Source organism: Podarcis erhardii (assembly GCF_964252035.2).
Source record: "Podarcis erhardii genome assembly, chromosome: 12".
NCBI lineage: Eukaryota > Metazoa > Chordata > Lepidosauria > Squamata > Lacertidae > Podarcis > Podarcis erhardii.
Genome location: NC_138513.1, coordinates 18,367,129 through 18,384,044, shown reverse-complemented (window position 1 = coordinate 18,384,044; position 16,916 = coordinate 18,367,129). Strand labels below are relative to the sequence as shown.

Here is a 16,916-nt window from a genome sequence, read left to right as displayed (position 1 = left end):
GGCAACTCAAGTCAACTACCTACAATTGCAACGTTTTTTGTTGTTGCTGCTTTAGCTCATCCTTTTCCAGCTGTACTTCTCCATTGTTCAATCTGGACTCCTGCCAGGTGCCTTCTGCTTCTCTGCTTTCGTAGAACTATAGCAGTTTGCCCCCACACGCATTCCCATTAGCTTTGAATAAGAGTTTACCAGCCCATCATGCCCAGGAGTATTCTCAGCAGAGCTCCCTAACCCTGAAATTCTTCCTCTTGTTTGGAATGAAAATTGAGATTATTACAAGTTTAGGTGCCAATATTGTGCCTGTGTGGTCTGAATTAATCAGCCTAGGTGCTCAAAGCCTGCAGTTCCTGTTGGCGGGTGTTCAGAAGTTGATTACTTTAACCTCTTAACTCCTGATGAAACTGTGGTCGATTGATGAAATGGACTTTTTATTCTTAGTAAACATGGGGCATCATCACACACAACATACCAGGAAGAATAGGGAGCATTTGATGGTGTGTGTCCCGTCCCCCATCCACACTCCAGAGTTCTCAAGCAGCAATGTGAGAAAGTGTTTCACATCCCAGAAAGGAAGTGTGCATGTGCTGAAATGTACAAACAAATAATTTTTTTTTTTTGGGAAAAAGCCAGTCTTTTGAATGGACATTCTCTGATGGTACTCATAATTGCTGAGCCGCTTCTGAGCTGAGCTGAGCTGAGAACTTTCCCATCACTGTCGCTTCAGAACTGGTGGAAGTCAAAGACCCCTTTCAAGCTTGAAAAGTAGAGGAGGGCAGCAGTACTACTGTGCCAAGTTGCTCTGATATTATTCAGTTAATATTTTTTCACTGCAATTCTGGATTGCCCCGGACCCCCTTCCCCTCATTGCAGTTCCATGTACATTTACCTGGGAGTCAGCTCCACTGGACAGGCGACTTAGCTCCTCAGTGGAGATGCACAGAATTGCTCTGTCGCCAAAACTCTTCCTTTCTCCGGTTTATGACCCGGCAAGCCTGCCAAGATTGTAGCAGGAGTGCACTCATTTGTCTATTTTTGTCTATTTTAGTTTCCAATTCTATATCAGCCTAGCTAATTTTCTCCAAGCTTATTGCTTGACATGCTTTTTAGTGTCTTCTTTTACAGATTTCACAAAGGCTCCAATTATGAATCTTAATTTAATTCTGCTTGGGATTTGCCAGATGCTTTTCCTGCACGAGGCTCCCATTCCTTAAGAACGCACAAACAAGGAGAGGTTCCAAGAGATACTCTTCCTTCTGGCGTTGGTTTTGTAGTGGTGGGTGGAAGCACCTGTAAAAGGTCTTTGTGGGGCACAGCTGTGCAAAATGTACCCACGTAACTTAGAAATGGGCATCCCGTGTTTTCTACTGCTTAGCGGTTTGAACAGGTGATAATATTCCACAGACAAATGGGCACTTGAAAGAGTTACATAATATGTTTGACTTTGAAAGTGTCCATCATAAAAGAGCCTTTTCCAACCCATGCCCCTCCAGATGTTTTTGGACTCCAACTCCCATGACTGAGTCATTGGTTGGGTAAGGCTTTTTTACAGTGGTACCTCAGGTTAAGTATTTGGTGGGGCTAAAAAAAAAAAAAAGTATTTAATTTGTTCCGGAGGTCCATTCTTAACCTGAAACTGTTCTTAACCTGAAGTACCACTTTAGCTAATGGGGCCTCCCGCTGCCACCGCACCGCTGGAGCACGATTTCTGTTCTCATCCTGAAGCAAAGTTCTTAACCCGAGGTACTATTTCTGGGTTAGTGGAGTCTGTAACCTGTAGTGTATGTAACCCGAGGTACCACTGTATAATGGAACATGATTCTGGGGAATGTTAATATTTATAGAAGTGCTGTACAACAACCAAGAACTCTCTCCTCATAGCAGTGGAGGAAGCTGCTTAGGTGTCTGGGGCAGCGCACCCAGGGGTGAGGTGAGGGCGGGTGAGCCTCCCATAGGGGCGGGGCACATTGCGGGGCCTCCAGAGTCTGCCTGCCTCCTCGCACTCAGTCGCCCTAAAGCTGGGGGGCAGGCAGTGGGCAGACCGTTTGGGCAGCACAGAGCCTGCACGCACCCAAGCCACTGCGTCTCTCCCAGGAGAGACACGTGGCTCAAGCGGGCTGCACACCCCGCAGTGAGTGCTGCCCAGCATTTTGTCACCCCCCTCAGTTTCCTCCGCCCCTGTCTCCTGAGCAGCTTTGCAATACTTTTTGCTCAACAGGTGCCAATGTACCTTTGAGTAGGCCTGTGCGAGTGGTTTGATGCATGGATACCAAAGAAGGATGTCAAAAATGCCGGAATGGCCAGTTCCTAGTGCTTTGCTAAAGAAAGGGGCAAATGTACAACGCAGCCTATAAAAACCCCACTGCTGTTACAGACGCAGGTCAGACACTGCAGCAATGAGAGGTCGTCTTCGCCAGGAAAGCATTCATTCATTATGTATACAAAAGACAGCATATGTCAGTTTGGCAAGAACCTCCTGTCAGTCCACCTGCCGATGAAGGCACAGGGGGCAGGTATCCAAGTCTCCCGGCTAACTCCCCTGCCTAGGCCAAGAACCAAGTTTCCCAAACCTACAGATAAGCACAACATTAAAGCAAGCCAATTAGCATACATCAAAGCAAGTGTGAATAAACTTATTGAGCTCATCCTTGCAGCAACCACCAATTAGTCTTGAGGTTACCTTAAGTACCAAGATGGCGTTTGCAGGCCTTCCAGGTTCAACATACCAGTCAACCCAGTTCTTGTTGATTTCCTTGACATTTGGGGCAAAACTTCCATTTCACAGCAAATCTACACATTTCATCCTGCAAGTTTGATTTACTCAACTGTAGTAGAGTTGCCAACATTTTTATCGGCACCTGTTTCTGTGTCTCTCTTACTGCAGTGTGACCTGATTAGTGGACAGTAATGCTTATTAGTAGTCTCCATGCAATGGGCATTTTCACCAGTAGATTTTCTGTATAGCAAGCTGCTGTTAAATGCATAGGGGAAGGACAGAGCATTTCTTAACTGGTCATGTGGCAAGCAACCCTAAAAGTAAGGTGGCATTTGCCAAAGTTCTTGACTTACTAAGCCATATTAGCATCATTTTCATGTCATAGTAAACCATACTATGGATTACTGGGAGTGCACAGCACAGCAGCAGAGCCAAGATTTAGCTTAATGTGCCATTCCAGCTGGGAACTGCAGTTAAGGCCAGTCCTCCTTAACCATGACCTGTAACCATAAGACAAATCATAAGACAGATCACGGTGAAAGAAGAAGCGATCTTAACCACGATCCTGGTTTCTGACAACACGCTAAATTTAGCTGCTGTGCTGCCCTGTGCTAAAAGGCCAGGAAAGAGCAAAGCGAGTGTGAGCTTATCTCTGGGCATCCACCCGTTTGTGAGGACCCAGTAAGCCATAGCTCCTGCTTTGTGCTTCCCCTGGCAAGAACAGATACTGTGAATAAACTAGGTTTTCTTTATATCTAAACAATGGCTCATGCTTTATTTTACCCAGCAAACCACAATTGCTAGCTAGCCTTAAACCATGTTTTGCTGTTGGCTTGCTGAACATGGTTTGTTAAGGTGAAACAAGCAATGATCCTGAGTTCAGTTGTAATGCTAATTTATCCCCTTCCTAGTTTTTCTGGCTTCTTCTGCCAGAGAGGAGCAAAGTGGGAGCAATTCAGAATGCTGGTTATGACTTAAAGCCACCAGTGATATGGTACTCCAGGTGTTGTTGGACTCCAATTCCCATGAGCCCCAGCTAGCACAACCAGTGGGTAGGGATGATGAGAGCTGTAGTCTAGCGACATTTTGAGGGTCAATGTTTTCTCAGCCCTGCCTTAAGAACTGTCTGAACCCATTTCAGAGACCCTGTTAAAATGTCTACCTTTAAAAGCCATTCGATCAGTGGGCCTTTTCAGTGGTGGCCCCACAATTATGCAATCCAATTCCAAGTAAAGCCTTTAAAGACCCATATTTTCATCGTCACCTTTGTGGGGCTAATCCAGGTTACCAGATACTGTTCTTTAGAGCTAAAGGTAAAGGGACCCCTGACCATTAGGTCTAGTCGTGACTGACTCTGGGGTTGTGGCGCTCATCTCACTTTATTGGCCGAGGGAGCCGGTGTACAGTTTCCAGGTCATGTGGACAGGTCATGACTAAGCCGCTTCTGGCAAACCAGAGTAGTGCACAGAAACGCCGTTTACCTTCCCACCAGAGCGGTACCTATTTATCTACTTGCACTTTGACGTGCTTTCAAACTGCTAGGTTGGCAAGAGCAGGGACCAAGCAATGGGAGCTCAGCCCTTCGCGGGGATTCGAACTGCCGACCTTCTGATTGGCAAGTCCTAGGCTCTGTGGTTTAACCCACAGTGCCACCTGCGTCCTGTTCTAGATGGGTTATTTTGCTGGCATGCTATCTTGTATGTTCCTGGGATGATGGACTTAGCTATTTTAATAATAATAATAATAATAATAATAATAATAATAATAATAATAATTTGATTGATTGATTAATTATATTACTGGTTTTACTGTTGGATTTTAAAGGCTTGTATTCATGCATGGTTGTAAACAGCTTTGAGAGGTGATTTTGCCTTTTTTTCTTTTAAAAAAAGGGTCCAAAAGCCTTTTAATCAAATAATTAAATAAATGTGGCTGAGAAACCTGAGCTACTTATTTGCATACAGATATTGTCCGGAAAGAGCTTTGACTCAGAACTCAGGATTTCTGTAGGCTAGAATTACTGTCCTCCCAGGGCTTGTAATCACTATCAGTAACGCTGCCTGGTGGAAGAGCAGCTTCATGGCATTGGGTGGAAAAGAACTAGGTTAGAATCTCACCCTCAGGCAAACCCATCACCTGTTGGGGGCCTCACAGAGAGAGAGAGAGAGAGAGAGAGAGAGAGAGAGAGAGAGAGAGAGAGAAGCTCAGGGGGCTATTTCGGCAACAGGCGCTGAAGCCGACAGCCGCTTTTGAAAGTACTGCCCACTAGTCTGCTGAAAACTTTCTGACTGTTTCACGCAGGCTCTCCCTGCCCTCCTGGAATGTAGTTCGCTTTTGAAAGGAACTTTGTACTGTCAAGGAGGAGGATAGATTTTCCTTTACTGGGGGTGGGGGGAGGCTGCTGGGTTTTTTCCCCCCCCTTGGTAGTTTTCTAAGCTGCATGTTTTTTGGCTTTTGAATCAAAAGCTTGTGCAGTTTTGAAAGTAGGCAGGGACAATGGAGGAAGCTGAGAGCCAGAAACCTGAGCCGCTCCTGGCTTGTCCGAGAGACAGCAGACAGATGAAGGGTGAGTAACAGAATCATGCGTAGATGGAGTTGCAGTCAGCCTATCCCTCATTGCTGCTTTTTATATCTTCATGACAGATTATATGGAGCAGATACTTTATATATTATGCTGCGGCTGACTGTTTTTTGTCTGTTTCTTACATCTGACTTTCTCTTGGGAAATACTTTTCTAGCAGAAAGAAAGCGAAGAGCATAAGGGTTCAGAGGTTGGTTTTTTTCCTTTTTGGTTTTGGTTTTGATGCAAACATTTTACGAAACACAAAGCAATCTATGAAAAGGGAGGGTGTTGTCCCCCACAGTCAAGGGAGGCCACCCTTCTAATATTATGTTCTCCAACAATGCATGAAGAGTAAGCTTCCTCCTCATTTAGTTCAAGTGAGGATTTCATTTTTGAGCTCAAGCTTTGAAACTCAGCAAACCGCTCAGAGTTTAGTGCTATTCCATGGGAAACACATGAGTGTGTCATGGAATGCAGCCAGAAATTATGGACACAGCTTTCATGTCAGGGCAGATTTGGTGTCCTGCATACCAGTTTCACTCTGTTTTGTCTTGGATGTGGTGCAAACTACATGCTTTATAAGAACAAACATTTTGGATTGGGGAGCAAGATATTCCTAATTTGAATCTGAAGTGTTTGTAGAAAGTGTGTGTGTGTTTGTGACTTGTTATTATCAGAGCTAAGCCCCGATGACTTGACAGGGAAGACAGACCAGAAATGGTTTGTTTATTCATTCATTTATATTACAGCTTTTGTGTACCACTTTCTGTCACTGATAGCCTAAAAGTGATGGAGCATCAATACAAATAATAAAATGCAATTAGTAAGGGAAATTTGGGCTAGGCTCCTGAAGGAGTAGCAAAACTGAGCAAACTCTGGCGCATTGGTCTTCCACTGTGGTGGGTCAGGGGGCTAACTCCCAGGTCACAGCCAGATCTGTGCTGGGTTGCAAGAGCCACTCTGCCACCATGGAAATATATGGCTAAAACAAATAAGAAATGGTCTCCCAAAATTCATGTTTGGGTTAAAGGTGCGTCCTGGGTCCAAAAAAAGGGGGGGGGGGTTGGAGGCTGCTCTAATAGTTGACCAGAGCTGTGGTCAAGACTAACCCAGGTGCCGTTACAATGGGTGACATTGGACTATGCTCTGGCTGTGTGATGTGATATATAAATATAATAAATTAACTTTCTCTGGCCTATTGGTGTAAAGAGCTCTCCTTGTTATGACTGTCCTCCTTGCAATTTCCTGCTTTGGGCAAAGCTGGGTGACAGTGACACACACTGGTGATTGCCAATTCTGCAGACCCACTGTGAGTGCGAAATATGCCCCTTATATACCTGGCCCTTCTCCCTCGTGTTTCCAGTAGAGGTAGTAAGTCAGATCATTTATAATGCCTCAAGTCAGCCTAACATATTTGATTTGGACTATATGCCAGCAGTTGGGAACCTCTGGTCTGTGGGCCTCATTGGGTGCCGTTTGGCCTGGGAGGCTGTTTTGAGCAAGCAACACCCACCTGCCCCACGCCTTTGCATCATACATGACATCAAGTGTGGGGCAGGTGAAGGCGTGGCTCCGTACCAAAAACAGGTTGCCGGCCCTTGCAAAAAGGCACAGCGCTTTGGAAGTGCTGCTGGTCATCATTGCCTGCATACTTTGGTTCCTTTTGCCATAGTGCTTTGATTTCATCTAAATGCTCAATGCTGGGTTACCCAGTAGACAGGCTAAGTACATGCTTAGGGCAGGGACACAAATAAAAGAGAATATTTCTCAATTTTATGGACCTCCTTTCCAGTTGAGCTCAGGCAGGTCCCTCCCTACTGAATTTCTTCTGCCTACTGAATATTTTGTTACCCCAGCAGGCATTTTAATAGAAGTTCTTTTGCTTTTTGAATTGTAAACTGCTTAGAGACTGTTGTAAAGCGGTAAATAAATTGTTTAAATAAAGATATTATGGTAGGTGGGCAGGGCAGTCCCACAGGGCCAGACCCAGTTCTCTCCTTCTGTTCTATGCAGACTTATTTACAGTATCTTTAGCTGACTCTTCACTGAATATATTCAGTAACAAAGCGAGGAGTTTCATGTATATAATGCAACACTTTCCAGAGCTCAAACCGTGGAATATTTAGGCACATATTGTGGGAAGTCCTCGCATTCTCACTGCCATTCTTAGCCAAGTAGATTCAGCTTGATTGATTGCTTACTGTTGTTTTTACATTTTCTGAGAGAACAACTGTTATTTTTATGTGTGGGATGGAAAGAGTTTCCAACTGCTCAAAGCAAAATAAAGAGATCACATTGTAAGCTTCGTAAAGGCAGTTTCACAACTTCTACTCCGTTTCGTGGATGTGTAGTAAACAAACATATGCTTAAATCCAAACATTCCTGAGCCTGGGAACGAACTAAACTTGGTGCAGTGGAATGTCAAATAGGCTGCAGTGTAATAACAGGGAGCATCTATAGTCTTGGAAGCTGTACTGTATATGAAATTCCTACTTGATGGCGCCAAGTGCCTTCCATCAACTTCAGCTGGTGGTTCAGCTGCGCCCCTGTCTGGAAAAGGATAGCCCAACTTCTGCCGCCTCTGAGAGCCTCTAGGTTAGATTGCTGCAATGTGTTATATGTGGAGCTGCCTCTCAAGGTGGTTCAGAAACTTTTCAGCTGGCGCAGAATTTGGTGGCAAGGTTGTTCACCAGGGCAAGATGGTTTGAGCATATAACACTGATCCTGGCCCGACTAAACATTAGGAATAATGTTCTGACTGTTTGACAGTGCAGCAGACTCCCATGAGAGGTAGTGGGCTCTTTTTCCTAGGAGGTTTTTAAGCAGAGGTTGGGTGGCCATCTGTCATGCATGCAGGGCTTTTTTTTTTACATCATGATACTCAGTTCTAGCACCTCTCAGGTGAACTCCGTTGCTGTTCTAAGAGAACAAGGGAGGTGTTCATGGTGAGTTCCGGCACCTCTTTTTCTAGAAAAATAGCACTGCATGCGTGTTATGTACTAACCTTGGATCCTAGAACAATAGGCAAGTAGGATCCTAGAATGCAACAACTGATTGGCTTGTAGGAGAAGACCAATCAGGCTCCAGGAAGAAGTTAATCAGCCTATTAGGCTGGTAGGATTGTAGAATGCAACACTGATTAGCCTGCAGGAAAAGACCAATCAGGCTCCAGGAGGGAAGCAGAATCAGCCAATCAGATGGGACTCATTGTGTAAATAATGTACAGTGGATGCTCGGGTTGCGAATGTGATCCATGTGGGATGCATGTTCGCAACCCACAGCGTTTACAACCTGCACCAGCGCACCTGAGCACGTGCGGGTTGTGATTGAGTGCTTCTGCGCATGCATGACCGCTGAAACCCGGAAGTAACTCATTTCGGTACTTCTGGGTTTCGGTGGTCCGTAACCCAAAAAAACACAACCTGAAGCATCTGTAACCCGAGGTATGACTGTATATAAAAGCCTGAGGCTTGGGGAGCAATTCAATCACTGTTTTACAAGCTGCAATAAAGAGCATGAAATCACTACAGGACTCCGAGTCTATTTCAATGCGTATGATATTGGGTGTGGGGCTGGTGGACATGGTTTGTGGGAACAGGCCACACTGGGACCCATGGCAGTACTCATTAGGCCCAGGGGCCCACCAGTGCATTAATGTCACCAGGCATTGATTTAACACAGCTTCACCTGAGTCAGATGATTAAGGAGATGCCTAACCAGGCCAAGGAAGGGAAAATCCAAAGGGATTTCTCCCCTGTATAGAGACATTAACTGTGCAGAGGAAAGGTCAAGTCTGAAGCAGCCTTTGTAGATTTTGATTAGGTGTTTCTGAGTTGCTGCGCAGACAAAAGCCACGGAATTAGCTGTCAGTGTGAGCATTCAATGTGACACTTGAGATCAGGAGTGGAGAATTGGATACAGGTAGTCAGCTGGATCCTTCCTTTCCCCATCTTGCGTGGGCCAACGTTGAGGGGCGGACAGGGCATACACAATTGTGACATCAGGCGGCAGCTTAAAAGGGGCTCACTTTTTAAGTCCATTTCAGGCACACTTTCGGCACAAACCGCTTGCAAACGGACTTCAAAGTGGTAACAACCATGCAGGATGGGACAAGTGGATGTGGTTTGGAGGAAATGACTTCAAGGGCCAAATTAGAGGGTGCTGCTTAATTAGGCCCACAATCTGGAGGTTCTCAACCCCTGCTGTAGTTACATGGGACCCCTAGGAAGTATCCATAATAAAGTTGTTGGCATAACATGCTGTTGGCTTCAAATGAGGAAAGGTGAACTAGATAGACTGCAGTGCCAGCGAGCCAACAAGCCTTTTGATTTGTCACCGTAAGCTCGGCAGACAAAGAAGAAAAAAAATCCCCACATTTAAGATGCACCACATGAAAGAATGAACTTTAAGCTTTTTTTCTTTGGTGATCTAGCATGGAGCTTGGCAGTCTCCAGGAGCACTGCAGCCTGGGACTCTTATCTTAGCAGCATGCTATGGTAGAATTCTCCCCCTCCCTTGACTTTTCAGACAGGATTGTCCTCAAATTATTGAGATTGGATGTTTTTGTAATTATGTTACACATGGAAAATATTTCATCCTCCAACAGCCCCTCAGCATGTGTGGCAGCGGCTGTACTCTAAACCCCCCTAACTATATAACAATTTAATATAAAGTGCTCAGGAATGCTGACCGGCTTTTAAAGTGTTTAGCAGATCCAAATCTCTCTGCCCTTGAATCTCGTCTTTGAGCCGATTGAGAAATAAAACACCTAGGGTTGAATTCATTGGTACCCCTCTATTCCCAGAAGCACTTTTGAGCCAGTGGACTCCTTTGCTAGCAGAAAAGGAGGGGAGCCCTCTGAGGCTCCTAAAACTCTGCTCCAGTGGATTGGGGAATTCTCCAGAGCAGTGTGGAAGGTTAATGGAGGCCTGCAGGACAAAGGGGGAGCTGGCATCTTAGTTATTGTCATGGGTCTATTTCTTTATTATATTTCTGTTGAGTCCTTCCTCCCAAAGGAGCCCCAGATAGCAAACAACAAAGAAGCAAAACAATTAATTAATTAATTAATTAATTAAGAATGTATGAAAAGGAACATATCGTCACAGCTAATGATTTCCTGAGATCCAGCGCCGAGGGCCTTCTGGCGGTTCCCTTACTGCGAGAAGCCAAGTTACAGGGCAGAGGGCCTTCTCGGTAGTGGCACCTGCCCTGTGGAACGCTCTCCCACCAGATGTCAAAGAGAAAAATAACTACCAAACTTTTAGAAGACATTTGAAGGAAGCCCTGTTTAGGGAAGCTTTTAATGTTTAATAGGTTATTGTATTTTAGTGTTTTGTTGAAAGCCGCCCAGAGTGGCTGGGGAAACCCAGCCAGATGGGCGGGGTATAAATAATAAATTATTATTATTATTATTATTATTATTATTATTATTATTATTATTATTTCCAGTGCCACTAAGAAGACCATGCCATAGGTCAGCATCTACCAGGCAGCCTCCAGCATGGACTCTTCTACTACCAAGGACTCCCTTGCTGAGTGTGGAGCCCAAGATGGTTGATATTGGCGTGGGGGGCGGGGAGGTGCCCTCAGTGAAATAATGTGCTTTGAGGTCAAAAGCATTATGGGATGTGAAGGAATAACTGACACAGTTGAACTCTACAAGTTCTCTGCTGTTAGTGCAGGAAGCTGCCCTGTAGATTTATCGATTGATGTAAATATTGGCTGGAGAAGTCAAGGAGTGTGCTAAAACTGCCAAATATGGCAAAAGCAAAGGAAAATATTTCACAGGGGGACATTATGGAAGTGGTGTTAATAAAGAGAAAACAGCTTCTATAATAGTAGGATGTGCAGGCAAATCATTTGAAAGAAGTGCTGGTGTCACCTGTAAGAGCCTGGGGGATAAATCAGACAGTCTCTGTTGCTAATCTCTCCTCTGCCTTGAACTCATTAGGTAGCCTTTAGGCAACACACACACTCTCTCTCAGCTTCAGCCCCTGCACCTACAATTTAGGGGATGATAGTACCAACTTATCTTAATGGGTTGTTGTAAAGATTGCGTGGCATATTGAAAGTACTATGCAAATGTTAAGTATGGTGGTGGTGGTGGATGTAGCTATTAAGCTATTTGATGTGCATTCAGATGGGAGTGAGACTTGCTTCCAGATATGCGGAGAATCAGGCTGCATGATTCCCATCCTAAGCATACTTACAAGAACATAAGAAGAGCCCTTCTGGATCAGACCAAAGGCTCAACTGGCCCAGCACCCTGCTTTCACATTAGCCAACCAGCAGTGTCCATCTCTGTAGCTCAGCCATGAAGCTTGCTGGGTTACCTTGGACCAGTCGCTGTCTCTCAGCCTAACTTCCCTTGCAGGGTTGTCGTGAAGATGACATGGGAGCTGGGAGAACCATCTACAACCACCTTGAGCTCTGGGGGGAAAGGTGGGATATAAATTCAAATGAATAAATGTCAAACAGAAGCCTATGAACAGGACTTATGTGAAAGAATATCCCATTGAAGCCAATGGCACTTAATTTTGGGGTTGGGGAACCCATGGGTAGGATAGTGCAGCAAAAGAACAGCTGGATGCTCAATTAGTTTGCTTAAATCTAATTGAGCTCATTTGGATTTGCATTTTAACACCAATGCCTGCAGTCCCATGCACATTTATTCCCCATCGAAGTCTTGAGTCAGCTTGCTCAAGATCAGACTGCAAAAAATAATTATTAATTTTTGGGAGAGCCATGACTGTCTGTTAATAGCAGGTAAGGTTACAGATAGACTTGGAAAGCATTTTTAGTGGTTATGTTTCTCATTTTGCTCTCCACTAGCCTATTTCCCTCCCCCTCCCCTATTAGGTATTAGATAACATACCTTCAACCTGCATTTTTCTTTTGGGCCCTGAGGGGCGTTTGTATTATTCGGTTACCTGCAGATAAGTTAGCTGTAAGATCCATGCTATTCCTGTGTTCTTTCCACAAAGCAACCAGTAATAGTCAGGCCTCAAAAGTAGATTTTAAAGTTGTAAGAGTTATCTCACCCCCCCCCAGCATCCAGTTATTCTCTCCCCCCCCCCCCATTGCATAGACTTGCTTTTATTTCATTTCTCAAAAGAATGGTTTATTGAAAAAGTGACACTATATTTTCCAGTCTGCTGTCTCGGAGAGGCATAAAATCCAAGCGAGATCCATGAAATTTAAAACCATGGCTATGGTCTGAAAATCGGGGGGGCAGGGAGCAAAGAAAAGAGAAGTGCTTTTTTCTTCTTATTTCACAGAAGTTTCGGAACATTTTGAAAACCCACTGGAAAAAGATTAAGTATTCAAACTCTACTGTACAAAAATAATTTTATCATTTGCCATCACCAAAGGAAGCCTCATTACAGTCCCATTAAAAAGTACTGGAGTGTTACAATGATTTTTTTAACGTCTTAAAAGATTTTAAAGCTTAAGGAAGAAAGAGATCTACCATTCATTCCCCCTCGCTATTTCAGTACAGAGAACTGCATAACAAGGACATGGTTTGCTTATTGATCCTTTTTCCATCCAGCATTTCACATTGTTTTGTATAGCTTATGCAAACTACTATTTTAGCGGTTCTCTTAGTTAAGCCTAATAGCATCTCTCCTCATTAAACAGTGCAGAACCATATCCTTCTATGCTATTTTTTATAAAAACCATGTACATCCACACCGAAAAATAAACTTTCTTCTTCTTCTTCTGTAGGCATGACTGCTGAGATTCTGTTTTGATCATATCTCACCTTTTTGATTTGCAGACCAGAAAAGCAATTTGCATGCAACCTCGTTAGACGATGCAGAATACCTGTGGCCTAAGGAACTTGTTGCTTCTGGAAACAGCCAGGCTTCTGCAAAGGCAGGCCGCAACATTCCTCGCAGACACACCGTAGGTGGACCTCGAAGTTCCAGAGAAATTCTGGGAATGCAGGCATCAGATATGGACAAGAAGAGAGAAGCTTTTCTAGAGCACCTGAAGCAGAAATATCCCCACCATGCCACTGCGATCATGGGCCACCAAGAAAGACTGAGAGATCAGGTATGGAAGACAAAGCAAATGTATACATATGTGGCTTTGGTTCTGATGCTAAAACCCTTGTGGATATTTATTCACACATTGAATTACTGTGCAAGTGGGCTTTGCTGCTGAATGGGAACGAATTCGTGGAGCTCCTGCTGATACTGAAGCCAGTCAGGGAGCCCTTATTCTTGCAAGGAATCAATATGGAGCTTGCGTACATGTAAAAGGCTGCCAGATCAGACTGGTAAAATACAGGAATTGCTCGGTCTTAGAAAATCATACAGTGCAGTTCCATTTCAGAGTGAAAGCAGGAGAGAGTTTGTCTGCAGGAAGTTTTTTGTATGAGGGACCATGCACGTAGAAAACTTAACCTGTCAGGGAAAAGTATTCTAATCTAGCCTTTTCCCTGACATGTTTAAATGGTTAGTTTCTTTGCTTTTTTGTAATGTTTAGGGCAGGCATAGGCAAACTCGGCACTCCAGATGTTTTGAAACTACAATTCCCACCAACCCTGACCACTGACCTGCTAGCTAGAGATCATGGGAGTTGTAGCCCAAAAATGTCTGGAGGGCCAAGTTTGCCTATGCCTGGATTAGGGTTTATAAATACTAAGCACCCAAATATTCAGTCCTGCCGCTTCTGCAGTCTGAAATGGTATAGTCTAGCAAGAGTTGCTCCACTGCCAACACATGACCCACCTGATTGTGTGTTTTCTACTGGCTGAAATTCTTTAGGACAAAATTATAGACCATCTGACTCTCTTGAGTCAGGGGTAGCCAGTGTGGTGCTCTCTGGATGTTGTTGACAGTGACCTTACAAACCATGAAGGGATGTGTGGTACTCGAAGTGACAAATCATCGTTCTAAGGCTGTTGCTCCACCTCTGCTTCTCAAGGAAGGAGTGATGAACAGAAAGGTATTTCTAAGCCATGGGTAGCTAACATGGTGTCCCCCAGATAATAAACTACAACTCCCATCATCCCAGACCATTTGCCTTGCTGGAATGACTGCAGTTGCAGCCCATAACATCTGAAGGGCATCATATTGGCTTCCCTTTCTCTAAAACATGATGTGCTTCACGATTTGTAAGCTCAGCACAGGGTTTGGGTTCCAAATCATAGGGTCATATTCAACTAACTTTTGCTTAGAGCAGACCCATTGAAATTAATTACTTTGGTTCATTCATTTCAGTGGGTCTGCTCTGATTAAAACTGGTTGGATGCAATCCATGAGTTGGTTGTGAGCTTTGAATCTGAGCCTTTGTCAACCTGCTGTGACAGAAGTATTTTAACAGGTTCTGAGGCACCCGTTTTGCTCGACTAAACACAATTGCTTTTCAGCAGTTATAGGACATGGCATGAAAGCACAACCTGCTTCTTTGTCAGAGCTAAGCCATAGGCAGCTGTTGAGAGGGATGCAGGAGCCAGGGACAAGCTGGGAGCTGGAGCTAAGGGCTGGAACCAAAGTGGGGCTTAATATTCAACTCTGGGTTTTCAAGACAAATTTGTACCTTGCTGAAATGGGCATATGGGAGAATATTCAGTGACTTTTCAGAAAGGGCAAAAATCTTGGAACTTTTTCAGGGGTGCTGCCTTAATGAGGCATGCCAGAGGTAGGACAGGGAAGAAGGAGACTTATCCCTGTTCCAAATTCCTTTCTTCTTGATCATATTGCCTAGCAAAAGTTACACTGACAAAAAGGGTGGTGCAAGTCGAATTATGTTTTAAAAGCTTGGTTTCTCTCTGCCAGGCTTGGGTTAGCTTAGCTGAAAGGAGTTTAGAATAGGGGTAAGTTACACCAGTATAAATTACACATGGCTTCCTATAGTTTGGATTGTTCTGTTAGGTTGCCCCCCATAATTTGATCGACGAAAGCTTAAGATGACTGGTGTGATAATTAAAACTAGCAGCCCTACTGTTAATTTGTGTGGGTTTTTACTGGCTGTGGCTAAGCAGCCCATGGTGGTGACTGGAATGTGGAAATGTCCGGTTTGCAATTAAATTTAGTACTGAGATCCTTGGCCAGCCCACATTATGTCATTACAAAGTCTTCAAAATGATTTTAAGATTGAGGGCGGATTCCCTTTTCCTACCCCACCCTTTCAAAAGCATGCAAAGTCAAATGAAATATCCACAGCTGACTTTGACAATTCCTCTGTGTCTGGAATGTGTCACTTGTCAGTGATGTTACTGATGGAGAGGAAGTGGAAGACAAAATTTGAAAATAGCTACTATCTAATCAAAGAGCCATTTTCTGAATGACACAACTTAAATTATAGACTGAGAAAATCCCAAACCCAGATGCTCTGTTTCTGGTGAAAATGGCCATAAAGAAGCTGTTTCTGTTCACATTCACAACTAAATGCACCTAATATAGTTTACACAAAGAGACATTACGATCAACATTTTAAGGAAAGCTAAAACACAAATGGGCAGAACAGGAGCAACCTAATAAAGGGTGGATGAGAAGAAATGTTGGGGTCATAGCAAAAACTATTTGCATTTAAGCCAGTTTGGGAGGTGTTAATTTGCCAGTTTCTGTCCGTGTTTCTTTTGCACTGGCCAAAAAACATTTCTTTTCCGCCAGGCTTTTGGCTTTTATCTGTGGCCTCCTTCACTGGGTGTGAAGTTTTAGTCCTACCTTTGAAAAAAAATAATGAATTGAGTTTTAGATTTTTCCCTGCCTTGTTTTCATGCTTGTTTTCATGCAAATTACTTTTGTAAAAGAAGCGACTAATAAATTTTAATCACCATCAACTTCATCATAGCACACTTTGTACGCTCGCATGTTCTCACATAGGGCTTTCTTGTTCTGCATTCCCCAGATACACATACCCTGGTGCTTTAAAGTTATCTCTATTCTCTAGTGTGATGTACGCGTGTACGTGTTGTGCTGCAGGAAACTCTGGTACAACACTGGTGTTTCCCGCAGCAGCTCATAAGATGTTGGAGCTGCTCTCAGAGCTCTGATTTCCTGCCAAGTGCTATAAATCTCTGAGCACTGCTTGCGCCTCCCCTCTTTCCCCCTCTGACTTTGAAATCTTGAAGCTCTTCCCTGACTGCTTCATTGATTGTGCTTGTTATCTTTGTAATGAACTAGAGTATCTGTGTGGAGAATGCAGGGTGGTAGTTAAAGATTATGCACAAATTGCTTTCTTTTTTCCTTTTTTAAAAAAAAGAGATGTGAGATTAGATCTTTCCTGAGTCATGTAAATATTTTGTTCCACTGGCGAAGATACTTGCAAGCCAAGTTTGAACAGACTATTGCAGAGAAAACCCTACACATTTTGCAACTTGATCTCCCTCCGAAGCCAATAAATTACAGAAGGAATGCAGTAACTGCATTTTCTGCCTGTTTAAAATGTGCCATACTTGCTAATTTATTAAGACTGCAATCCTAAGGGAGCGACGTTTTCTCAGGAGTAAGCGAGGTTGAATTCAGCAGGACCTACTTCTGAGCAGATATGGTTAAGATTGTGCTGCTCTGTTGAATTCAGTGGGGCTTACTTCTGAGTAAAACATGCATGCGTCAAAGGAATATCTCCTGTTTATACATTTTATAAATGAGTCGGGTATGATAATAAGTGCATAACCTTTAAAGCAAC

General features: G+C 43.8%; 1 protein-coding gene across 10 annotated transcripts in view; it reads left to right on the top strand.

The window, feature by feature from the left end:
- KIAA1217 overlaps window positions 1-16,916 on the top strand; it is a 356,312-nt gene that overhangs the window by 169,536 nt on the left and 169,860 nt on the right. For 8 of the 10 annotated variants that reach the window (XM_081834625.1, XM_081834636.1, XM_081834640.1 and 5 more), the window contains one exon: window positions 13,054-13,331. In XM_081834625.1, the coding sequence (XP_081690751.1) occupies window positions 13,054-13,331 (278 nt within the window). Of the gene's footprint in view, window positions 1-4,976; window positions 5,280-13,053; window positions 13,332-16,916 lie in introns of those variants that run through there. The other 2 variants (XM_081834641.1, XM_081834642.1) reach the window with 2 other exon arrangements.